The following is a 26,127-nucleotide window of genomic DNA, read 5'->3' on the forward strand; positions in this document are numbered from 1 at the left end:
AGTCCTTGAAGACCATGCGTAATTTTGATTTGGTTCGATCACTAATCCCAGATTTGTGAATGTGGACAATCTAATTTCATTCGCGATGAACCCACTGAGCCAGTGTGGACAGTATGCCCATTGGGAAGAATAAAGGTCTATCTCAGCATAATGTTATCTCGTTTTACGCACAAACTAACTGAATCTTGAATCCTGTACATAGTATGCTATTTTATCTGATCTCGTCATAGGCTGTTCATCATTTGAAGTGTAGAACTTTCTCCGGGCAGGTGAGCGACAGGTAAGAGCAGAGCGGGAATCCCATCTGGTACAGTTGATGCGCACGCGTGCTCAGGACCGCGGCCGGACCGTAGTGACCCTGCGGCTCCGCACACGTCTCCGCTGTCCCTTCGGGCACGCCTCGTTGCACCGAGTTCCCTTTTTTAGATAAGATACTGTCGATGCTAAACCCCTTTGATTTGTCAGTTGCTCTGCTCGGGCTCGTTGGTATAATACTATTGATGATCCCGTATCGGTCTCCAACGGTTGAATTCAAATTCCCTGCGCCACCGGAGAGGACGTGCGGGCCATTCTCTCTTCCATTGAACCCTAACCGGTAGTTGCCGTCTGATCCACACTCACGGAAGGAGGACACTTCGGAGAGATGCTCGTTGTCCAACCACAACTTGTATCCCTGTGCAGGTGCGCGGCGTGGGCCGGGGCGCGCGTCTGGGGAATGCGTAGGTCTACCGTGCGTTTCCTGAGTGGATTCAACTGACCGGGGGATCTGACTGTGCACGGTGGATTTCCTCCCCTGCCCGGATAGGCCTACACTTTGATGCGCTCCAACGTTGTTAAACTCACCGAGGACCGGTTTTAAATCTGCACCACGTTGTTGATATCGTCCGTGCTGCCTCTGCTCCCTCGCCATGTCCACCGCTGTCCTCTCTTCTCCTGGCAGCCCCATCCTCCTCGAGTGAGCGTCCGCTTGGAGTTTCAAACCCGGGGGGGCAGAGGATACAGGCCCGGGGACCCTGCTCCGCTTGTGTTCCGGTTTGGATTCAACGGCCTCTTGGCTTTTCAACTTTCTCTTCCTCCGTCTGTAGTTTCCATTCTCGAACATATCCAGACACTTGGTGTCCAGCGTCCAGTAGCTGCCTTTCCCGGGCCGCCCCTTCTCTCTCGGGACCTTAATAAAACAATCGTTCAGAGAGAGGTTGTGGCGAATAGAGTTCTGCCATCCCTGCTTGTTGTCATGGTAGAAAGGGAACCGGTCCATGATGAATTGGTAGATGCCGCTTAGAGTTGCGCGCTGGTCCGGTGCGTTTTTTATTGCCATGGCTATGAGAGCGATGTAGCTGTATGGAGGCTTCTGTGGAGGTTCCTGGCGAGCCGAGACGAAGCTCAACGCTGGGAGAATGCCGGTATCGCCTCCGTACAAGTAGATCAGCGAGGGGGTGGAAAGGATCTGCGCCGCGGGAGGCGCTCCAAGCTGCGGCAGCCTGGTGTGGTACAGACTCATCACGCTGGAGCGCTCCGGTTTCTCCCGAGGAACTTCAACCTGCGCTGAGTGAGCTGCTCTGGCAATGACGGACTCCCTCTGCGTCCCGGTCTCATGAGTCTAAAAATGTTAAATAATTGTTGTACGTTTGCTGTTTTATGTTGACTTTGCACTGGAAAATAAATTGTCCATCATAAACAGTCGTTGTGTTCTCAGCCCACCCACATTAATTAAAATTTCATTGCCGAGAGCCCGGCTCTCTCCCCTCGTGTCCCCTGCCTACCAGCCAATGGTGTGCTAGGTTATTCCCTCATCTGTTTATAGAATTAGTCTGTTGATAAGTCTGCCCACCCAAGTTGAATCAAGCTGTGTTTATTTGGAAAAATTTCCGGGCACCCAATACATAAACGCACTGATCTGATGTTTGAAATATCACGTCCACCCTTGACGCCGAAAGTTGCTCACACAGAGAGAACAAGCAAACAGAGTTGGGTCTCTTTCTGAGAGTTGCTGTGGGTTAGTTGAAATGAAAACAAAGTGTATTTAAGGAAAATAACTTTTCCCATCTCGTTTTAACTTGTGTCAGATCCCCCTTGCATAATGTGCAGTTAATCTCTACCACAATTAAATCATTTCAATGTATTTTTTATCATCTCAATTGTATGTAATTATTTTCTATAGGCCTATTTACAAACTGACTGTAATTCAGATGGACAAACTGTTCTGCGTGCAACACAACCTGGCCAAATCAAATAGGACCTAGCTGTTTTATCAACAGATGTGAGAAAGTTTGTCGCCAAAATGCCATAAAAGGGCATCAAACTTGGCAGAACGGGAAGGTTAACTGTATTATTTGAGGATGCGTACATGATGCTTTATATTATGTATTTTCCTGTTTATAGGACGAAGGGGGATTATAACAACTTTACAAGTGCACGCAGCTGGCCCGTGATTACATTAGGAGTTTCGAGGTTTCGGTGTATAAACTCTTCTGACTTGGTCTTTTCCTCTCTCTCAATATCACAGACGATGATTCATTAAGAAATAAACCAACAAGTACAAGACCCAACAGGCAGGCTGCGTGGCCTCCCACGGGACTCTAGTCTGATGTAATGAGAAATGATAGGCCCAGAAAGACCCCAAACTGTTCAGTGCTATTTGTTCTCAGCTGCTTTAAATGCGGTTGCCTGTAATAGACCTAGCCTATAGCCTCCAATATCAAGCAGCGTTGAAATATCCTACAAACTCAGTGGATCAAGTTTCTGATTGGCCTCAGCCCCAGGACAGGCGATATTACTGTGGATAAAATGCCTTAATTTCAGAAAAACAATTGGCAACAGGATTTATTTAAGAAAGAAACTTTCTTAGGCTACTCGCCCTCTGATTAGTAGCCCTAGATCAATGAGTTTATTTCGTTTGAGGTCCTCAGTCTGTGATTGGGATAGTAGGGAATGGGAAGACTAGACATTTGGCGACATCTTGTGTTCAGCGTGAGCGCCCAACATTTGATCATCCTGTTCCAATTATCGGGCAAAACAATGTAGGCTAAGTGTTTTCTTAACCACAGACTAGCAATTAAATACACGTTTGGTGTTCACTTATTATGTTTTCAATCAACGCGTTGAACTTTTCCAGTAACCCTAGCCGTCCCATCTAAGCACGGATCCCAAGTCAGTTGATGTGCTTCTTCACGCTTTGAATTAAGGCTTCACTCGACGAATTGTGCAGGATAAACTGACCCCGGAACAGCTTAAAAACGAGGCTCTGCTTTAGTCGCAAGAATGTGACGTGTAAACAACTGAGATGAGGGGCGTACCGATTACATTAACCAAGGCTCCGTCCCATTTCTGCCACCATGGTCCAAACTAACCACCCTTTCTCCCTTGAAATCCGCACTTTACGCTGATATTATCTAAAACAACAGAAAATATCTATGATCTCCTTCCACCAGTATGTCTACAACGCACATCATGACTTAAAGGAGGGGTTAAATCGCTTCACAGAAACAGTATTCGAATCACAACTCACTTGCTCCAGGCCATTCCCGTGTTCAAGCCCCGCTAACGCTTACCTCCTAGAATTCACGTCCCAGCTTGAGAAGTGGGAGAGCCGGCCCACCCTGTTCTGCTTCTCTTTGGACGCACAGGTAATGTAGCCATAGTCGCTTCGGCACAAAAACAACTTTGTTAGATTGTGAGCTATACGCCGAATGTAATGCCAAGACCTGATATTCCTAGTTAGTCGAGCTATTTCGCAGTTTGTTTGCTAGTTGTGTTGGCTAGCTAGCTCATTTAGCTAGCGTTAGATATAGCTAGCTGCTTGAAATCAGTGAGTGTGTCAAGTCCGCAAAATCATTGTGTTTACAAATCCGCCAGTTTACCTTTCTGCCCTTTTCTTTGTAGCTAGACAGGTAAACAATGCCCGATCCAAAGGGCATCGCACCCGGGTCCGTGGTGTCAGACCCCCAACACTCCCAGAAACTTCTGCGGGCCCTCCGGTCCTTCTGGCAGGAACACTGTTTCCAAGACGCCGTGCTGGTTTTAGACGGTGAGAGAATTCCTGTCCAGAAGAACATCCTGGCCGCGGCGAGCCCGTACATCAGGTGAAAACATGACAGCTGCAGCAAGATGTCTCAGTAAACCCTCATAGCTGGCCCCCTAGAGAGTGTGTGTCCCCACTTTGCATGCACATAGGCTGTCAGTGGTGCCATTACGCCTGTCGTGTCTTGTCTTGCCACTTAAGTACTAGTATGCTGACGTTTACACCATGTACTGCAGAACAAAGTTGAACTACAACCCGCCCAAGGAGGACGGTTCCATCTACACCATCGAGCTCCAGGGCATATCTGTCCCCATCATGCAGCAGATCCTAGACTACATCTTCAGTGGGGAGGTCAGTGTGTACCTGGGGGGCCCTGCAGGTGCTGCATGTAAAGATGGGGTCATCAGTATATCAGTGCGGCAGGGAGTGGACCTCCGCACACATGACTGTGTCGGATCAAATGATACAACACCTGTCTTCTCAATTTCACTCCTTTTCTCTCTCTCTCTCTCTCTCTCTCTCTGTCCTTCCCCTCCCCCTCATTCTCTCTCGCTCTCTTTCTCTCCCTTCCTTCCACACCTCTCCCTCCCCCTCTCTCTCCTCTCCCTTCATACCCCACTTCTCCCTCCTTCCCTCTTTCTCTCCTTTTCCCTCTCCCTCCCTTTTTCTCTCTCCTCCCTCCCTCCGCCCCTCTCTCCAGATCAGCCTGACTGAGGAGACAATACAGGATATGGTCCAAGCTGCAGACCTCCTCCTGCTGACCGACCTCAAGTCCCTGTGCTGCCAGTTCCTGGAGAGCTGCATCTGTGCCGGGAACTGCATCGGCATCCGCCTCTTCTCGCTGCACTACTGCCTGCACCACGTCCACCACGTCGCCACCGACTTCCTCCAGACGCACTTCCGGGACGTGGCGACCACCGAGGAGTTCCGGGAGCTGCCGCCCGACCGTCTGTGCGAGCTGCTGGCCATGGAGAAGCTGAACGTGGGGAGCGAGAGGCACGTGCTGGAGGCCGCGGTGCGCTGGCTGGGCCACGACCTGGAGGACCGCAGGGTGAGAGGGCCCGGGGCTGGTCTAGAGGACGTCTGCAGGCTCTGCGCCATGGTCTAGACAGGGTGTGGTCTAGAGAGGGCCTACTCTGGTCTAGAGATGGCTTGGGACTGGGCTAGACGGGCTCTGGGACTGGTGTAGTCTGGAGAGGGTATGGTCTGGTATAGAGAGGGCCTGGTCTGGTCTAGAGAGGGCCTGGTCTGGTATAGAGAGGGACTGGTCTGGTCTAGAGAGGGCCTGGTCTGGTATAGAGAGGGACTGGTCTGGTCTAGAGAGGGCCTGGTCTGGTCTAGAGAGGGCCTGGTCTGGTCTAGAGAGGGCCTGGTCTGGTCTAGAGAGGGCCTGGTCTGGTCTAGAGAGGGCCTGGTCTGGTATAGAGAGGGCCTGGTCTGGTATAGAGTGGGCCTGGGACTGGTGTAGAGAGAGCCTGGGACTGGTGTAGAGAGAGCCTGGGACTGGTCTGGTGTAGAGAGATTCTGGGACTGGTCTAGAGAGGGCCTAGTCTGGTATAGAGTAGGCCTGGGACTGGTCTAAAGAGAGCCTACTTAGGCAATCAACCCTGTGCATTCTGAGTCAGTGTATGTCACGAGACCAGAGACAGCAGTGGAAATTAATTTCACATGCCATGCTCTAAAAAGAGAAAAGTGGACTTTAAAAATAGCGAAAATAGAGCTTTAAATCAAGAATGGACCGACACTTATACTTCATTCCTCCCACGGGTTCATACAGTATGTTCCGAGACCGTGGCGATTATTGAAAGCGGCAATGTGAAGCGCAGTAAGGTTACAGCAAACACAATAATTTGATAGTAATATATCTGTGAAATAAACAACATTTGTAAGATCCATCTTGATACAAAGATAGTACTAGGTATTTGAGGGCAGGCAAAAAATTAAAGATTTGTAACGCTCTGGACCTTTGCTTCAGGAAATATTCTCTAACTGGACCTCTTTCAATTCAAATTGAACATCCCTGCTGTAGATGTTCAACTCTAGGAAGGTTCCTGCTGGTGCATGGGGAGGGCTAAGATTAGACAGCCTCCAGTAGAGAAACGTTTTACACTGAAAAGAGGAAGAAATACAGTTTAAAGGGATAGTTCAGAATTTTGGACATAGAGCCTCAATTACAACTTACCTATAATGTTGTTGATTGATGGATTTTCAGCTGATTCCATGCTGTCTCTCGTTTCGGAGTTGGCAGCATGCTAGCGCAATCGAACCAAAATGTCTAGCATTCAAAGAAAACTCACTTAAAAACACTATAAAAACAATGAAGTATCGCAAAATAAACTAGACTCAGTCTAGTCAGAGATATCCCTTCCAAACGTGGCCATTGCAACTTGTTGTGTTGATAGTAAGATAATAGTCTGCTCTTCTGTTCCTTGTTGTTGTGAAGACAGTAGCGGCGAGTTACATCGCTCCGCCTCCCTATTTACAGAGAGAGCCATATAGGTCCAAACAAACAAATGGGTTCAACGACACTGTCCTCATTTTTTATTTCATTTTTATTTCATTTATGTGCACTGTGGAGTGTTTAAGTGAGTTTTCTTTGAATGCTAGCCGTTTATACTGTATTGCGCTAGCATTGGCATGCCGCTAATGCCGGAACAAGACGGTATGGAATCAGCTAAAAAATGTTCTCCATCAATCAACAACATTATGGATTTGTCGTAAATGAGGCTCTGTCCAAAATCCTGAACTATACTTCAAGAAAATCTGATACAGAAAAATTCAGGAAAAACCTATTGCAAAACATGTTGCCGTGTTTGACCTTTAGTGAGTCTAAGCCGTCGTGGTCTATAGACACTACCTCAGTTCAGTCAGTCAGTCACTCACTCATGGACTTTACAGATACATTACATGTCACTCATGGACATTACGTGAGCACAGGCGCAGTGCGTCACATAGCCATCTCAGTCCCTTTCTCTCTCTCACACACGCTCGCGGAGGGGCGGGTCTGTTGGGCCTACGGCTCAACTCCAACAGCCAGCCATGAGAGTACAAAACAGCTTTCCTAGATCAATCAATCTTGTGTTAATAAAGATATTTACTGGAAAAAACACTTTGAACAGTAATAACAATACCTGGGACAGATGTTCCCACATGTTATTTCTCATATCATCATCTCTTAAACTGTCCACTGTATGTTTTTATATTCGCAGCCAGATAATTGTGGTCGTTTAGACATACAGTAGTAGTCTATTGCTTCCCAAAAGGGACAGAGGTTCCCTACATCATGCTCCTACTAGGCCTTCTATGGTAAGAACAAGATTGATTTAGGAAAGCAGTTTTGTGTTTGTGATTATGTGTAATGATATAACAGGCAGACCGATCTGAAAACAATGAGAACTCCCGCACATCCAGCAAAGATGGTCCAGATAATCACAGTAGCCTACCCTGGCTCGGCGTATGACTGGTCAGATAATCACAGTAGCCGACCCTGGCTCGGCGTATGACTGGTCAGATAATCACAGTAGCCTACCCTGGCTCGGCGTATGACTGGTCAGATAATCACAGTAGCCGACCCTGGCTCGGCGTATGACTGGTCAGATAATCACAGTAGCCGACCCTGGCTCGGCGTATGACTGGTCAGATAATCACAGTAGCCTACCCTGGCTCGGCGTATGACTGGTCAGATAATCACAGTAGCCGACCCTGGCTCGGCGTATGACTGGTCAGATAATCACAGTAGCCTACCCTGGCTCGGCGTATGACTGGTCAGATAATCACAGTAGCCTACCCTAGCTCGGCGTATGACTGGTCAGATAATCACAGTAGCCTACCCTGGCTCGGCGTATGACTGGTCAGATAATCACAGTAGCCTACCCTAGCTCGGCGTATGACTGGTCAGATAATCACAGTAGCCTACCCTGGCTCTGCGTATGACTGGTCAGATAATCACAGTAGCCTACCCTGGCTCTGCGTATGACTGGTCAGATAATCACAGTAGCCTACCCTGGCTCGACGTATGACTGGTCAGATAATCACAGTAGCCTACCCTGGCTCGGCGTATGACTGGTCAGATAATCACAGTAGCCTACCCTGGCTCGGCGTATGACTGGCCACACGGGCCGTGGTCTATCCGCGAATCACGCTTGTTCCAGTGGACGGCACCACACCCGCCCTGTCATGACCAACTAACAACTCTCCCTCCCCCGTCCCCGGCCAGGTGCACATGAAGGAAGTGATGTCGTCGGTGTGGGTCCAGGGCCTGGACGCTTCCTACCTGAGGGAGCAGTCTGTGGGGGAGCCGCTGATGAGGGAGGTGGTGCGGGAGTACTGCCAGGCGCCACTGGGGGGCGCTCCGCTGCAGGGACAGGAGCTGCTGGCCGCCTTCAAACCCCGCGGCTACTCGGAGTGCATCGTCACGGTGGGGGGAGAGGACAGGGTGTGAGTAGCTGGGAGGGCGGGGCTGGGAGGACGTGCTGTCGTCGTGTCATGTAGATGTTGCACGATATACATTTTATTTGCAAACGTGTGAGGATGTGGTTTCTAAGAATGCTGTCTAGCGAAACATGGACATCTGACGTTGTAGTTGCAGGTTCTCCATTCCATTGTTTGCACTTTCAGAAGTTTGCAAAGTGAGAAAAGTACATTTTAATATATTTTGTTTATGTTTTTAGTTGTTTTTTATAGCAGTGTGCATTCCAAGGTTTTTAAACCAACGTTGTGAATTGACAGGACAGGGTGAAGTTATATAGTATCTGGTTTAAAAAAAGAGAGAGAAAGAGACAGAGAGATAGGAGCTGCAGTAAGCATCAAAGGATGTGGGTTGGAGGGGGAGGGTGTCATGGCACCGGCAGGACAGACAGACCACACAGCTCACTTCCTGTTTGCTGCTTCCTTTCTCTGTGCAGAACCAGGAAGCCCTCTGCTGTGACACGCTGCATGTGTCCACTCTACGACCTCAACAAGCAGCAGTGGATCGAGCTGGAGCCGATGAGCGTCGGGCGCACAGGCCATGGGGTGGTAACAGCAGGTGGGTATGGGGTCACCACCCAGTCACGAGCCAGGCCCACTAATCAACGTACCACGGACAGCGCATGACATGGAATAGAATACAACTTTATTGTTCATCCAAAGCGGACATTTTCCTTTGGCCTCACCTCAAACGGTTAAAAGCATCATCACATACAGAACATGCAATACAAGACAATGTTCAAGAACACCACATACTGTACAGACTACCATCGAAACACATACAGACAAGATAAAGGAAAACAAATCTATGGGTGTTATGCTCTGATATGAGTTACACTTTGGCCCCCGTTAACCAAGCGTACCTTCCTTTTACTTCTGTCCAATCAGAGGGCTACTTGTTTGTGATGGGTGGCATGGATGAGAACAAGACAGTGCTGAACTCTGGGGAGAAATATGACCCAGAATCCAACACCTGGAGCGCCATCCCCCCAATGAAGCAGGTATCCTATTTACCTACCTGTATACCTAACCCATACAAAGCAGTTATGCATCCTTCTACTACTACCTATTTACCTACCTACCTCACTACCTAGTATACCTGCTTGATAGGGGTTAGGTTACTGCTACCTACTGTATTATACATACATGTATTTCTTACCCATATATTACCTACCTACCTTACTGTACCTACACACTTACCTACCTACCTACCTACTGTGCCTACCTACCCACTGTACCTACCTAACTACCTACCCACTGTACCTACCTAACTACCTACCCACTGTACCTACCTAACTACCTACCTACTGTGCCTATCTACCCACTGTACCTACCTAACTACCTACCCACTGTACCTACCTAACTACCTACCTACTGTGCCTATCTACCCACTGTACCTACCTAACTACCTACCCACTGTACCTACCTAACTACCTACCCACTGTACCTACCTAACTACCTACCCACTGTACCTACTTAACTACCTACCCACTGTACCTACCTAACTACCTACCCACTGTACCTACTTAACTACCTACCCACTGTACCTACTTAACTACCTACCCACTGTACCTACCTAACTACCTACCCACTGTACCTACCTAACTACCTACCCACTGTACCTACCTAACTATCTACCCACTGTACCTACCTAACTACCTACCCACTGTACCTACCTAATTACCTACCTTCCTTTCATCCTTCCTTCCTTCCTTCCTTCACTCATTCCTTCCATCCTTACTTCCTTCTCTTTCCATCCTCCCTCTATCATTCCTTCCTTCCATCCTGCCTTCTGCTACTCCTCACAACACGCATAAGTACACCAAGGCTTCCACCCTAACACAACTGTAGATTACACTCAGATAGAATCTGATAGGCTGACATTTTCATTAATGCCATATCAGCAGCCATGTTGTGATCTGCCCCAGCCAAAACAGTTCTGAATGTGACCACTAGAGGTCAGTATTGCACAGTATTAGCGTGATTTTATAGTTTATTATTGCTATTTAGTCCAGGACTAGGCCTTAACCTAGCTCAACCCTATCAAATGCACATATTATGAAATGACTGTTGAGATTGTATTCTATCAAACATGGTATTATTGAGAGGACGTTGTGCATAACAGTTCTTTGTCTCAGACTGGTGTGTGTGTGTGTGTGTCTGTGTGTGTGTGTGTGTGTGTGTGTGTGTGTGTGTGTGTGTGTGTGTGTGTGTGTGTGTGTGTGCGCGCGTGCGCGCACCTGCAGGCCCGTCAGAACTTCGGCGTGGCTGAGCTGAATGGGATGGTGTACGTTCTGGGAGGAGAGAACGAGGAGACGGAACTGCTGACCGTGGAGGTGTTCGACCCGCACTTCAACACCTGGACCACTCAGACTAGCATGACCATGGTCCGCAAGGTGAGGCGTGTGCCCCTCTGAGCACTGTATCTGAGAGAACATCTGTATCTGAGAGAAAATCTGTATCTGAGAGAACATCTGTATCTGAGAGAACATCTGTTGAGTGACACACCATCACATACTGTTGGAAATTGTAAAAGAGAGCTCATGTCATGTTTCAGTCAGCATCTGTTCTGAGAGAACATCCAAGACAGGACACCAGTCATCGTAGATTCAATTGGTCCAGATAAATGTGATCAAAACTCTGTCTCTTTCTCTCTCTTTCTCTCTCTCTCTTCTCTCTCTCTCTCTCTCTCAGATTGGCAGTTATGCTGCAATGAATAAGAAGATATATGCCATGGGAGGGGGGTCGTACGGTAAGCTGTATGAGTCTGTAGAATGCTACGACCCCAAGACTCAGCAGTGGACTGGCCTGTGCCCCCTGAAGGAGAGGAGGTTGGTTGGTTTGTTTCAGATTCTCTTTTAGTTTTCTATTCTCTTTTAAGGTTTAAGCCCAATTTATGCTTCGTCGAGTGACACTTTTGACGTCATGGGCGACACTTTTGTTAAAAAAAAAAGGAAAAAAAAAGTGTCACCGAGGGCTGTCGCGCACCAACATATTTTTCTAATGTCGCTGACTCACAATGTCACATTGTCGCTCAAGTGTGATTGGATAGCTAGATAGAAGGCTTGTGTGTTGCCATGGATATGCTTGTTCCGCAGAACAGCAGAAAGCTGCTTCTCTCAGAATGACAAACACACAACAAAATGACAAGCGTGCAGCTGATTGTTGCCATAGAGACGACGCCAAGTGTCGCCCGAAGCATAAATGCTACATGTCGAGCGACCCTTTTTTTTTTTTTTTTTTGTCGAGCGACAGTTTTCAAGAAACATAAATTAGGCTTTAGACTGATCACATGTCATGAAAGTGACTGACACGAAGTGAACAAAAGATTGAACAATCTTCACCAGGTGCTGGATGATAATCTTAGCAGTTTGAAGAAAAGAAGAAGACAGTAGTAGCGTGACACATCATTGTCAAGGTTGTCATCTTGACTGAACATACCAGTCCCACAGTCACCTCCACAGTGGCATTTCCCGTCTATCTGGCCCGGTCACCACAGCCTTCTCAGAAACATCCTGTTTTGTTTTCATTTTCACTTCCATGTCTTGCAGGGGATGGTGGTGTGACAGAGAGCCACTGGTGCAGTTAGTCATACATCAAGCTATCAGCTGTGGTGGTGACACGAGCAAACCAGCGCTGTGTGTGTGTGCGTGTGCGTGTGCGTGTGCGCGTGCGCGTGCGCGTGCGCGTGTGAAATTCCAGTGTAGCACTTATTAAAAGTGGGCATTATGAGAATTGGCCTTCAAGCTTTGCAGGTGTCAAATGAAGTCACCTAACCCTAATGCTGAATAGGCCGCTGTGAAAGTGAACGGATATATTGACCCATGACCTCTACCCCCTCTGTTGCCAGGTTTGGGTCGGTGGCGTGCGGCGTTGGTCAGGAGCTCTACGTGTTCGGGGGTGTGCGGAGCCGGGATGCGGACAACCCAGAGAACAGCCAGATGACCACCTGCAAGTCCGAATTCTACCATGACGAGATGAGGAGGTAGGTTATTGGTCGAGGTGTTAGGCTAGGTTCACGCACAGCAGCCCAGGCGCTTTCAGATTTAGAATGGAATGGAATTCTGATGTTCTATGTTTATGTTCTATGTCTATGTTTCATTAGCCTGATATCAGACAATTGTCAACTCATTACACTCCGTTGAGATGTTCAGTCTGACATTGCTTCCACTCTAACCGATTTCAATGGAAGAGGGGGATTATGGATGGATTATAACGTCATTGCTGATGCATAGCCATGACAACCATAGGCAACATAATGACAACACTGAGCGAACTGAAACAGTAATGTAATCGTGATAGGCTACTAGGACAGTAATGTAATCGTGATAGGCTACTAGGACAGTAATGTAATCGTGATAGGCTACTAGGACAGTAATGTAATCGTGATAGGCTACTAGGACAGTAATGTAATCGTGATAGGCTACTAGGACAGTAATGTAATCGTGATAGGCTACTAGGACAGTAATGTAATCGTGATAGGCTACTAGGACAGTAATGTAATGGTGATAGGCTACTAGGACAGTAATGTAATCGTGATAGGCTACTAGGACAGTAATGTAATTGTGATAGGCTACTAGGACGTCGCCGGGAGACTGGATGGCTGGACGTTTCGCTAGGTTCCCAACAAACTTATCTTAGTTCCTTATTTAGTCCTTATTTAGTCCTTCCTTATCTATTCCCCCAGTATACATACATACAGTCTGTATAGATATACACAAATATGAACAAAAGTATTGGGACACCTACACATTACACGTACAGGAGCTTTTATGACATCCCATTCTAAATTCATAGGCATTAATATGGAGTTGGTCCCCCCTTTGCAGCTATAACAGCTTCCACTCTTCTGGGAAGGCTTTCTACAAGATTTTGGGATTTTGCCCGTTCATCCAGAAGAGCATTTGTGAGGCCAGACATCTATTTAATATAGTTTTTATGTGACCTGTGGGTGTGTGTGTGCGTGTGTCTCCAGGTGGATGTACCTGGACGATCAGAACCTGTGTGTGCAAACCAGCTCTTCCTTTGTGTACGGGGCAGTGCCTATTGGTGCCAGCATCTACGTAGTGGGAGACCTGGACACTGGTGAGAGCCTAGTGTGCGCGCGCCTGCGTATGCACGTTTTTTGGCTGATTTATCAGTCCTTAAATCACGTTTGTCTCATTGTCACTCCCTCACTCTGGGCCTTGCATGGGTTGTTGACCATGCACCACGTGGGCACTGACTGCTGACTATTGTCGGAGTTTCTTAACTCCAGAAGATGGCTTTTGGCTTTTGGCCAAGTAAAGTTAGCTGGTAAACTTATGTAAGCTAACTATGCATAACGCGATTTGATTGACAGTTTGAGAGGCTAGCTATAGCTAACATGGTGTTAGCTAACCAGCTGCCCATTCCGAAAGGTTAAAGTGCATTATCTGAACTGCTTAGGTATCTAGGCTAGTGCTAGCCCTAACTAGCATAACTTCATTGTGCAACTGTTAATAGTGCGGCCCCTCACTCGAGTTGGCAGTGCAAAGCTGACTGGGACTTGGTGGGAAGAGCAGAGTAGACTGATAGCTAGCTACCTAGCTATTTCCAGAGGTTTTCTAAACACTTGTCTAGAAGCTAGCTAGGTAACAACTGGTTGTTTTCGTGAACTGCAGCACAGTGCTGATAACGTTAGTTAGCTAGCTAGTGCTTGCGAATCAACCAACATTACACTTTTAATTGTGAAAGAAGCACTCATTGGTATTTATTTTGCGTAAATAGATATTTTTGGTTGCCTAAATTGATTTTTTTGTTTACAAGTTGCTATCGCCATCTAGGCCTGGTAGGTGTGCCTACTCTGGCGGTCCGTTTTCAATGCAAAAACTCCAAGCACAACTGCATCTAAGTAAATATATAGCTTCAAAATGTAATCACTAGCTAGCTTAACACAATAACTAGTCAAGTAGCCTAGTGAACGCAAATATATTTAATGAACTCTCCCACTTTTATTTAACATCAAATAGACTATGTAGATGTCCAGATAAGATATTGTGTCTTGGTCTACTTCACCACCTAAAGGCACATAGGGCAAGCAATGAAATTTGTCCAAAACTATCAAAAGAACAGCTGGTTGTAATACTGTAACCCATCAGCCTTTAGCCAGGTTTCACTGTGTGTGTGTGTGTGTGTGTTTTCGTCGGTCGGCAGGTGCGAGCTACGACTACGTGCGTGAGTTCCGCCGCAGTACCGGCACGTGGCACCGCACCAAGCCCATGTCGACCTCCGACCTCTGCAAGACTGTGTGCTCCGCCCTGCGCATCGCCAACTGCCGCCTGTTCCGTCTGCAGCTCCAACAGGGCCTCTTCCGAATCAGGATGCCGACCACCTAGACCCCCGGCGCTCTCCCTGCTCTTAATACTGGCTTCACATAACGACCGAGAGGAGATGCTAGTTTTAGAATGTCTCTTCTCCGAGTATTTCCATATGATTTGACAGGTTGAGTCTTGAGAAACTCAGTTTGAGAACTTTAAACGTTCCAAATGGGGAAGTCAGGACACAATGGAATGTCATTTTAAAACTGGTTTCGAACCATCTCGGCTGTTGTGTGTGAACCCGGTTTTAGATGATCTTCCCTCCCACTTTCACACTCCTGTCGGCTCCGTTCCAAATCAGTATTTAAGACCTAGCCTACACCCTATGTCCTTGTGGACGTCTGGATGGAGCCAATTCCAACTGGCCAATTCAGGTTGAAGACGTTAACGCATCACTGATACCTGTGAAATGGCCTGAGTTCTTCACAAGTAGCCTACATAGGAGGTAGGACTAAGTGGGTTGGTTTGGTATGAGGCCCTCACATCTGTACACTCATCCTCTCTCTGTGTTAGTGTGTGTAGTGGTGGTTTTCTGTGTACATCCGGACATTCTGCTGTACTGTACATCTTTGCTGGGAGAAGGGTTGATTTTTTGATATTAACCTGATATGGCCTTTTATTTTTTACATGGGACACTTTTTATTACACTGTAACTAAGTGGATTATTTAACATCATTTTTATTTCATTATTTTTAATTTAGTTCTCCACGTTATTTTTAATGTTTACTGAAATATTTCTGCTGTTTTTTGGCCTTTAGAGCTCTACATTTCTTATGGGAGAAAATAAAAAATGCTTCAAGTATTTAACCACTTAAAAAATCAGATCTTAACACTAATTTTAAAATAACATGATGACAATCATCGATTGATACTCACAGTAACCAATGTTGTTAGCTCTTTTAGATGTTACGCTAAGCAATATATATAGTAGATAACAGCCATCTCTGCAGAAAATCTACTGAATAATGTACTCTATATGAGTGAATTATATGCTCCTATATACACTGTGTCCGATGGGAAAATGCATGCTAATTGAATGTATGGGCTTTTGAAGAGATTTTAAAAGCCTCTTAATGCGGTTGCTGGGTTCACGGTCAGCCAGGCTCTCCAGACAGAGAGGGTCAGAAATAGATGTAGTTACTGGTGTCCCTCTTAAGTTGCTAGATGTATTTTGCTGCCTGTGACCTTTGACCTGGCTTTCCAGTCAGTGTGGACAGTTTTGGCATCCGTTGACCCCATTTGTTTTGTGTGACAGCTGCTGCTGTCCATCCACACTGAGAGAGAAATGCACCACATAGACCACTCGCACACACACACACACACCTATTACAGGACACAGAAATATACGGCTGGCAGCACACAACTCATATACATGTACATACACAGACACGTACCACTCAACTCACAGAAACAGGACTGGAAGCACACGCGTCACTGACATGCAGTATGCACTTGACTGTAATTAATGCCTTTTGAGTCAGGACACTACAAAGCACCAGACAAATCTACTGTGTTCTGCTGTCCCAATGTATGTCTGGGATTATATGTCATAATCACTGTTGACACTGTGCAGTTTGTCACAGAACTGTGTAGTCTAATGTAAAGCTCTGGTTCCTCATAGTGCTGCATTAACACAACTCACATTCCACAGTCTTGTGTCGTTTACAGTAAACACACTACCCACCCCAAGCAGTATTTTACCCCACACAACACACCATTATATCACCCTGTAATACTGTGTGAAAGTGAGCACTGTCGAAGCTAAGATGAGCAATGGTGAATTAAGATTGTCCTCTTTAGGAAATCAAATGGGTTTGCAAGAGCCATCTGGGATTCAAATATTTTGTTTCTATTTTTCTACTTTTGCCTTTTGAGGTGTGGAACTAAGATGAGCGTTAGTAATGGGATCATTGTGTCACGGGATCAATAAAAGAATGAAACACCTTGCTGACTCCCTTCAGTGTCATGTATTCCTGAGAGGTCTTGTGATGATGATACAACCTTTAATCTTTTATCAGCGTTTATCTTCGTATACATCTCAGGGGGGGGGACTGCATTTCAATAGTTGGTGGGTTAATGAAGGCAAAATAAAAAATACTGGGTTGACGGAGGTGAAAATAAGTAAATCCTTCCTTGAATCCACCCCTGTTGTGGGTCCTTACTGTGTGTGTTCCCCTGGAGGCTGGCCTCCCTTCCCCAATAACAGAAGACAGTGTTCCAGGCAAGACGGTCCCTCCAGGCACACCGATACCGTCAGTATAGCAGTGTTTATGTGAAACTTTTATGTACAGTGTATTGAAGAAATGAAGGCTGTGTGTGTGTGTAAGCATGTGTGTTAGAGTGGTTGGATTTTTAATGTGTGTATCAGGCAGGCAGGGGTAGGGCAGGCGTGGGATTAACACAACAGGATTATCAAAGATAATCAGGATGGAGCTAATTCACTTAAACCAAGCTGCTCTCATGACGTTTCCCATAATGCATCCAGAGGTCCTGTAGCTCTGTCAGGGGATGCCGGTCTGTGTGATATGCTGACGTCGACCCAAGACCCGGTGTGTCTGTCTGGGCCTGGCCCTGCAGGGCATGTGGACACTCAGGACTAAGCCCAGCTCTAGCAGGCACAGTTCTTCACTGTGGATGAGCTTATACCCAGAGCTTCTGGGTACTCCAATTACCCTTGTCCAGCCTAGGACTCTTCCTCCTGTCTCTCCTCTCTGGTCTCAGTACTCTTCCTCCTGTCTCTCTCTCTGGTCCTAAGAGATCTGTGCTGCTGTCCAAATGTTGAACAGCCTCATCATCATAACCCCTAATCCTTGTTCTACTGTGTCAACCTGTGATCCTCAGGCATGGTTTTTCCACTGATGCAGCATCTCTCAACAACCACTGACTCCCAGTACTTTGACCAGGTAGAGGTGAGACAATTGTAGACGTGGGTTCCAATTAGTCAATGCATAGTGGGAGAAATATTATAGATTGTGCCTTTCCTCCCTACACATTTCAATTTACCCAAGTATTTCACAGGAAGTGATATCTGCTTTCTCTTCAATTTCATTGACTTCTGCCACATCTGACTGAGGCGTGCAGTAGCATTTTTGCGAGACAATCGTTTGGAGTGTCTGCAATGTTGTGGTGAGGTTGAGTAATGGAGGAGAGTGGGCGGGATGGAAAATCATTCTGAGAAATATGCTCAGTCCCTGGAGGAGGGTGGGGGTTGAAACCTTCACGGTGAGACCTGTTTGAAAAGGCTTGTTGTTGACAAGTGTTGCAGACCCTTGAGATGGGGAAGGCCTGAGGCTATGACCTCACGCTCCTACCTGTTGCCCTGGGCTGCGTTGTGCAGTGTGGGGTGCCTTCAAAACCTAAAACGTCACAGAATCACAAACACTGCCGACTGTAGGGCCTGGACCAAGAAGATTATATTATGGATGGACGCTGTGCTATGAATAGACCAGACATAATTGTTCCATGATTGTCCTATCTATACATGAAACTGCTTTTTTCCAACACGTCTACTGCAGTTGAGTAATGCTCTTGAATCACAGCATGATTATACACCACTGACATACTGACCTGACTGACTGGGCTGAAATAAGGTTCCCGGTTACACAGCGCATGGGTTGCCACACTTAGCTAGATTTCACATTAAGGTCTCACATTCAATTAAATAATTACAACTTTATTTAGCCCTGGAAGGGCCAATCATTTAGGGCCACATCTGCTGCAGCATAGAACACAGTGTGATACAGTGATGAACACGTGTCTTTACATTCTGAAGAAGGGAGACCCTCTTGTTTTGAGGGGGCAACCAGCCAGCCATGCCCCTGTTAATCATTAGAGAGATGTCAGCTGAACAGGTATAGTGTGATTGATAAGGGTTCCACTGATAAGACCTGGGTGAGTTAGTTCGTCCCAGGGTACATTGCAGAGGGACCAGGGTCATCTCTCATTCATTGACCATGTTGGTGCTGTAAGGGCTGACCCACTGGAACACTACTGTAGTAGAGTAGCCTCACACAGACACATTCAGGGATAAGGAGGTCAATTTAAAATCCCCGATGCAAGCCCCCTCCATTCCCATATTTTGTCAGATTTAGAAAATAGCCTAATGTAGCCTAGGGAAAATTGGTGTGAAGAAGTGCTGCAAAAAGAACGTTATTATCAACAAAAAATAATAATAATTTGGGGTTTTCTTGGACGATTAATGCCTGGGGGGGGGTTCTGGGACTTTTATCATTCCAGATGTAAAAATTTAATAAAAATCTGCCCTCGAGTAACCTATTACGTTACAGTCCAGTATGTTATAGAATCAACAGTAGCCTCGACATGCGTCGTCCTACCCAGCCTTGGTGACAATATAATGTACCAACAAACTAGAAACAGACTGATCAACACGGACTGACTGATAACTTGCTATTGGTTACATTTGCCTCATTGCAGACAAGCACACATTACATAGAAACTTAAGTCTTATCAGAAATGTATGGTCACTGGAATGTGTGACTGTCATATCGAATGACGTTTTTGCAATGGCGTTTAGCCTCTAGAGAACATAATGCCATAGGCTATACCATGATGGGAGGAAAACTCGTCTCCATTTCCTTACCCATTTATTGTTACACTGCTTCTTATCTATGCCGCCAACTGTCTCGTTATCTTGTCCACTCTTCTGAATCCTTGCTCAGCGGCCACTAGTTAATAAATAGCTTGTATTATTGATTTTCGTATCAAGCTGCTTTCACTAAATAGGGGACAACGCTGTCAGACGACAAAAGTTGACAGGGTCCGCGCCGTGCGTCGAGGGAAGCGAACCCCTATCCCACTACCAGGCAGACAGAAGCGAACCCCTATCCCACGACCAGGCAGACAGAAGCGAACCCCTATCCCACGACCAGGCAGACAGAAGCGAACCCCTATCCCACTACCAGGCAGACAGAAGCGAACCCCTATCCCACGACCAGGCAGACAGAAGCGAACCCCTATCCCACGACCAGGCAGACAGAAGCGAACCCCTATCCCACTACCAGGCAGACAGAAGCGAACCCCTATCCCACGACCAGGCAGACAGAAGCGAACCCCTATCCCACTACCAGGCAGACAGAAGCGAACCCCTATCCCACTACCAGGCAGACAGAAGCGAACCCCTATCCCACGACCAGGCAGACAGAAGCGAGCCCCTATCCCACGACCAGGCAGACAGAAGCGAACCCCTATCCCACGACCAGGCAGACAGAAGCGAACCCCTATCCCACTACCAGCAGACAGAAGCGAACCCCTATCCCACTACCAGGCAGACAGAAGCGAACCCCTATCCCACTACCAGGCAGACAGAAGCGAAAAGACGCACAGCGCATCCGCTCGCCTCCCCATTGACGTCACTTTGGTATCACATGAACGAGAAGTGACCAATCCAAGTGGTTCTATAGAAGTGCTTGGTTCTCTTACGAAGATAGAGGAAAAAGACAGAAAAAAGGAACCGTGCCATAATGATCCTTTAATCACCAGAAACACGGAGAAAAACATACGACGCTTTTGGATGTAGCTGTTTTCTATGCAGGCAACGTGTTTTTTCTGTGTTCAATCTTTGGATTATGCGATTCGGACCCGGGAAAGCAGAATGGATATCATGGCCATGGCCCTAACATATTGAATAGCTCGCTGGGGGAGCGCAACGCGGACAGTGTAGACAATCCATGGGGCATTGTACGGAAAATGGTGGATCATTTTCTTTGACTGTAATTGTTATTTAAGTTTTCCGCCCTCATATTCTCCCATCCAACACTCTTTGATGGCGTTTCTGCTGGTCTCTTCGCCTCGTCTATATTTCGGCCGCAGCACTCCTATTACAACAATTGAGTTCGTGTCGCGGTAGCTCACTGCTCAGCTTGATCCAATCTTTATTTTGTGTGAATCAATAGACCTATTTCTATCCCTAGTCGACTTTTTTTTTCTTATTATTGTTAGATATGGATTTTAACAGCAGCGGTGGTGGCAATGAACTACACAACAACCAGTTTTATCAGTCCGAGGAGAGCAAGCCTTTGCTGGGGGAGATGTCTGGGCCGACGCCGCCGGAGGGGAACAATAATAAGTTGGGCGCCGGGCCGTGCAAGAGAACCCTGCTTCACTGCAGCAGCGGGATGCGATATAAACTGCTACAGGAGGGTGACATCCAGGTGTGTGTGGTCAAACACCCGCGGACCTTCCTCAGCAAAATCCTAACCTCGAAATTCTTACGGAGATGGGAGCCACACCACCTCACCTTGACAGACAGCAGCCTCGCGTCTGCGACGGTGAGTTGCATCCTGCAAGGGAGCTACAGTCATTGCAACGATTGATGTCCTTCGGAGAAAAAACACACATTTGGGTTGTTTTTAAATGTAATTTTATGTTGTGGACAGCTGCGGCTGTGCTCGCCGATTAAGACCCGCGTTCTGACGCACGAACTGAGGGAAATGTATCGGTCTGTCCCCTTTGTTACATTCATGTTCCCTCTACTCAGCTGATAATATAATCGCAACATTGTTGCTGTATTTCCTCCTCCCTAGTGCTACACCTACACATCCCCCCGACGACCCTCCCGAGGCCTAGTTGTATCCAACTGTCTACATTGTCTATATTTCTAACCCATCTAACGTTATTCTCTTCAAGGGCCTATGTTGGCTGTTAAAGCTATGTCGAAGGAATGAGGGAGCCTACACTGTAGGCTAAAGGTTGTCTTCGAAAACAGAGAGGGGGACTGTGGAGACTGACGTGTTTAGGCACATTTCTATAAACGTGTAGCTCAATCAACCACTGTGCTGTCTCTGTGTGCTCAAGCATTGTTTTGCTGAGAGATGGCATGCTCTCTCGCACAAGGCAAGCCCAGTCAAGCCTGTGAGGAGGACATTTTCTCTGTTACCGTAGGCTACTGTAGAGGTGGAAGCTATTGAAGTGGGGTTCACTCCCCCGGAGCTCCCCCCAGCTCACACTGCTAGCCCACTGGTTTCCAGGTCATTACCGCCACCAGTTACCTTTATAGAGCCTGAGTAGGCTGATGGTAGCTATCACGCATTATTATAGACACCAAGATGACATATAGTAACTGCACGAAATCATGATCAGATCCATATTCTGTAAAAATCAAATGATAGATAGGCCTAGTCTATTACCGAGAATTAACAGATTGTTACTATAATGGTGTATTAGCAGGCCTACCTTTTATTTATGTAGTAGGAATGATGATAGTTACCAATATGATATAATTGTTACTATCCCATTCTATATTATTACACAGTATAGCCTACATGATCCCACGTAGCAAACCAGCAGACTCTAGCCCACTATTCAGAAGACTTGCAGACATGGACAAAATTCTAGCTTATTTCGAATCATGATATGAATCAATATGTCTGTGATCTCTTGGCAGTTAGGAGGGTGTGCTAGCCTACATTGACAGCAACACCATGAGTCTCTGATAACAGTATTACATTGTTGTAAATAGTTGTTTGAGGAGATTACACTCCTATCATGGGGCATAACTTCACTGTTAAATAAATGTAGAATAAATATATTTTTCTCTTGGGGCCCTGGGTCAGACCTGAAGGTGTGTCCTGATTACTCGGTGTAAATAACTTTTACATCATTGAAAGATGTCTAATTTCCAGAGGATGACACATGAAAGCTTGCGGGTAAACAGAACAACAAATGATATAACATTGACACAGATAAACAGCCCTGGTCAGGGTAAGGGCCTTCAGTAAGTCCTCAGCTCCTAATGTCCATACTGGACTGGTTCTTATCATCTCTGTTTACAATGAACAGAATGTGACTCCTAGGACAGGTTTCAAGATCAGGTTCTGAAAGGGGCCCTGGTTGTCTGACTGTATTACAGTGTAAACACACATGCTGTGATACGTTTGCAGGTTGCTCTCTTAAAAAACCGTGTATGACAGCACAGCTGTCAGAGTGTCTCAGTGTTCAGCAGAATACAGCTGCAACAATGTCACACCATCATCAGTGGGTGACGTGACACCATGTCTCTGGACATTCTTAGAAAAAAAGAGTGCTATGTAATTTGTAACAGTATAAGAACCATCTGAAAAAATGTTCCAGATTCTCTTTTCGGGTCCATAAGGTTCCAAATAGAACCCTTTTCGGGTCAGAAAGAACCACGTCCCAATTCCAAACGGCACGTAATGGACCTGAAAAGGCTTCTGTCTGTAACCTTATGGAGGGTCTTCTACTGTTGAAAATGGTCCAATTGACACTCTTTTTATTTTAGCTTCATCGTGGATACAGGAGAACAGTTCAGGGAGTGTTCTATATTGACCTAGGGTTAGTAGGTCTAGTATTTCTTGATATTAGAAATACTAGACCTAATTACTAGACCTAGTATTTCTTGATTTTAATACAGGTTTAATATGGTGCAGTGGGTTATTCCCTTCTCTCTCTCTCTCTCTCTCTCTCTCTCTCTCTCTCTCTCTCTCACACACACACACACTCTCTCTCACTCTCTCTCTCTCTCTCTCTCTCTCTCTCTCTCTCTCACACACACACACACACTTTATATTTTCTCTTTCAGATGTCAGATCCCTATTTTCTAGGGAATGCACTGATCATAAAACAGACTGGTAAAAACTCCAGAAGATTTGACCCTTAGACATAGTAGAAAGTTTACATTCCTGACTGCCACAGTTTATTTCATACTATAAATGTGATTGGTACTGTAACTGTGACTTGCGTATATGGTCCTGTTTCCTCCGGCATTTGCTGGGATAAGATGATATGACTATAGTGTGAACTTTACGATCCTAGCTTCAAAGAATTGAATCCAGTTGGTAACTACCTGGTAGCAAATGGTGCCCAGGTGCTTGCTGTAAAGATTCTTGAAGAATCAAACAAGTACGACATAGTTTAGCACGGTGTGATTACCTTCTACTGTGCCGTTTCCATCCCAACACCTTTAACAGAACTGATTTACAGTAGCTGCTCACCGCCAGTGTTTACTGAATCACTTTTAGACTAAATACTAGTCAGGAAAGGCCCACCATATCAAGCACATTGCACATCTGACTAAGAGTACATGATTATAGAACAGACAGTTTGGCCTTGTTAGTTTTTTAATCCAAAGTTGATTGGCTGTTTCTGCAGTTCAGGTTTGCTTGAACAGCAGCCTGTCTCTTCTCCATGATCAGTACTGCTCTCTCTGATCAATTCTGGTCTCTCTCTTATCAATAACGGCCTCTCTGTTCAGCTAGCTAGGTCTGTATATGATCACTACTGGTTTCTAATTAATACTGGTCTCTCTGCTCAGCAAGCCAGGTCTATTTAATCAATACTACGGGTCTCTCTCTGATCCATACGGGTCTTTCTCAGATCCACCCTGGTCTCTATGATCAGCCAGCCATGTCTCTCTCTCTCTCTCTGATCAATACTCTCTCTGATCCGTACTCTGCAGTCAGCCAACCATGTCTCTGTGTCCAGCAGGTGGCCGGGTAGGTGGGCCGTGTCCAGCAGAGCTTAACTAATGGAAACTTAGTTGACTGTATCTAATGTTCCCAGGAAGGCTTCCTCTCACATGGCTAATGTCTCCCTGCCGCAGCAGAGCTACCCATTGTGTCCAGGGAGGTTCTAGTGTAGCTGGATACAATACGGTGTGAGGAAGTGACAATACACAGGTGTTGAAATGTGAGAATAGAATGTTGTCGAATAGAACGTTTTTTTCAGTTCCGTAATGTAATAGTAGAGTAACTGACCCGCTTGTCCAATCTTTGTCCCAACACCACTGGTATCTGAAAGTGTGTTGTGTGTGTGTGTGGTGTGTGTGTGTGTGTGTGTGTGTGTGTATGCTGTGTGTGTGTATCTTGTTTCGTTGTGTGTCTGTGTTGTGTGTGTGTGTGTGGGTGTGTGAGCGAGCCACCTCACTAAGGTCCCAAGGTGCATTCCCTGACTGTACAACAATGATGTAGCAGATCCTCTCTCTTCAAATACCACACTGTGTGTGCGTGCGTGTGTGTGCGTGCGTGTGTGTGGTACTGTATGTATTTTGTGTGTCACCTCGTCATGGATATAGACGAGGTCGGCTCATGCAGAGAGATCTCTGTGAACGATATGAGACGGAATTGAGTCACTGTCCTTCCAGCTCAAGCCAGCCCGCCTGTACTCAGAATGCTCTAACCTGCATCATTATTTACGTAACGGCAGCCTATTACAAGCACTTCCTGTGGCACACCCTCTAGAGAAAGAGACTGGGGTGGAAGCTATGTGGATAAAGGGTCTTATCGTGCTATAAGCCAACACTGAGGAATGAGAGACAAGAGATGAACAATGCACGGCCTGTGTCTTTGTGGGCCCCGGTTGAAGACGCGTCAGTTTTTATGTAATAAAGCGCTATTATGTTCATCAAGTTGCACTTTTTTTTTGTAGGTGTCACTGTATCTTATTCACACCCACTGCTCTGGAATACAAGCACAGACTGGGAGGCACCTTCAGCAGGGGCCGTCAGTGGGACAGCACTGGGCCATGGTGCCATGGTCAGGGACTGTTGTCGTTGGGGACAGAGTTGGGCCATGGTGCCATTGCTAACCAAACAGACGCGCAGCAAAAACAGCACGGTTTCTCTCTGTAGCCAGCAGCAACCGCTCAACAGACGGTCCTGTGGCTAGGTGGCTAAATAATGACTATTTCCAACCAGAAATGTCATGATGGAAATCCCCTCACTCGGCAGTCGCTGCCCTTCTTTTGTAGTATTTTTTTGTATCACACAATGAGTAGGATAAATTAAATAACCAGCACTTATGGCTTACACACATGGACACACAAACACACACAAACACACACACACACACACACACACACACACACACACACACAGACTGAGGTGTCTCTGGGCAGCTGTCCAGATTGGCGCTCATATTCAAATACAGGATTATTGTTTGGACTTTAGGATAGTTCTTTTTCTGGTCTGAGTTCTCTGTTATATAACCTCAGAAACCACATTACTCCATCCCCCCGTCATTCACAGGCTGACAGAGAATGATCAGTAATTCTATTCTGTAGCATTTTGGAAGAACGGAGATTGTGCACCGTCTGGTGTGCTTTTGGCCTTTTTGGACTATATTTTATTTATTTATATTTCACCTTCATTCAGCCAGGGGAGCCCATTGAGACCAAAGTCTCATTTACAATGGTTACCTGGATTACACAGCATATGTGTGGCTTGTTTTAGGCCTTAGTTGTATTGTAAAAACAATATAGAATTTTGAGCTCAACTCAAACAGATACGTTATTGGGATGCAGGGTCTGAAGCATGAATTAAAAAAAACA

General features: G+C 46.3%; 3 protein-coding genes across 3 annotated transcripts in view; 2 read left to right on the forward strand and 1 right to left on the reverse strand.

The window, feature by feature from the left end:
- Positions 1-238: 238 nt before the first annotated feature.
- foxl1 (forkhead box L1) lies at positions 239-1,501 on the reverse strand (the record flags this gene model as incomplete). The annotated part of the gene is made up of 1 exon (XM_084452764.1): positions 239-1,501. The coding sequence occupies one exon, from the start codon at positions 1,499-1,501 to the stop codon at positions 239-241; it is 1,263 nt and encodes a 420-aa protein (XP_084308890.1).
- A 2,396-nt stretch (positions 1,502-3,897) lies between these two features.
- Positions 3,898-16,714, forward strand: gan (gigaxonin; the record flags this gene model as incomplete). The annotated part of the gene is made up of 11 exons (XM_084452411.1): positions 3,898-4,082; positions 4,258-4,372; positions 4,722-5,072; positions 8,238-8,458; positions 8,926-9,047; positions 9,377-9,489; positions 10,735-10,884; positions 11,183-11,319; positions 12,339-12,473; positions 13,464-13,573; positions 14,663-16,714. The coding sequence occupies 11 exons, from the start codon at positions 3,898-3,900 to the stop codon at positions 14,842-14,844; spliced, it is 1,821 nt and encodes a 606-aa protein (XP_084308537.1). The 3' UTR covers positions 14,845-16,714.
- A 3,328-nt stretch (positions 16,715-20,042) lies between these two features.
- cmip (c-Maf inducing protein) overlaps positions 20,043-26,127 on the forward strand; it is a 34,500-nt gene continuing 28,415 nt past the window's right edge. Inside the window, exon 1 of the mRNA XM_084452892.1 lies at positions 20,043-21,113. Coding sequence (XP_084309018.1) covers positions 20,787-21,113 — 327 coding nt within the window. The 5' untranslated portion in view covers positions 20,043-20,786. The remainder of the gene's footprint in view (positions 21,114-26,127) is intronic.

Source organism: Borostomias antarcticus (assembly GCF_949987555.1).
Source record: "Borostomias antarcticus genome assembly, chromosome: 18".
NCBI classification, from domain to species: domain Eukaryota; kingdom Metazoa; phylum Chordata; class Actinopteri; order Stomiiformes; family Stomiidae; genus Borostomias; species Borostomias antarcticus.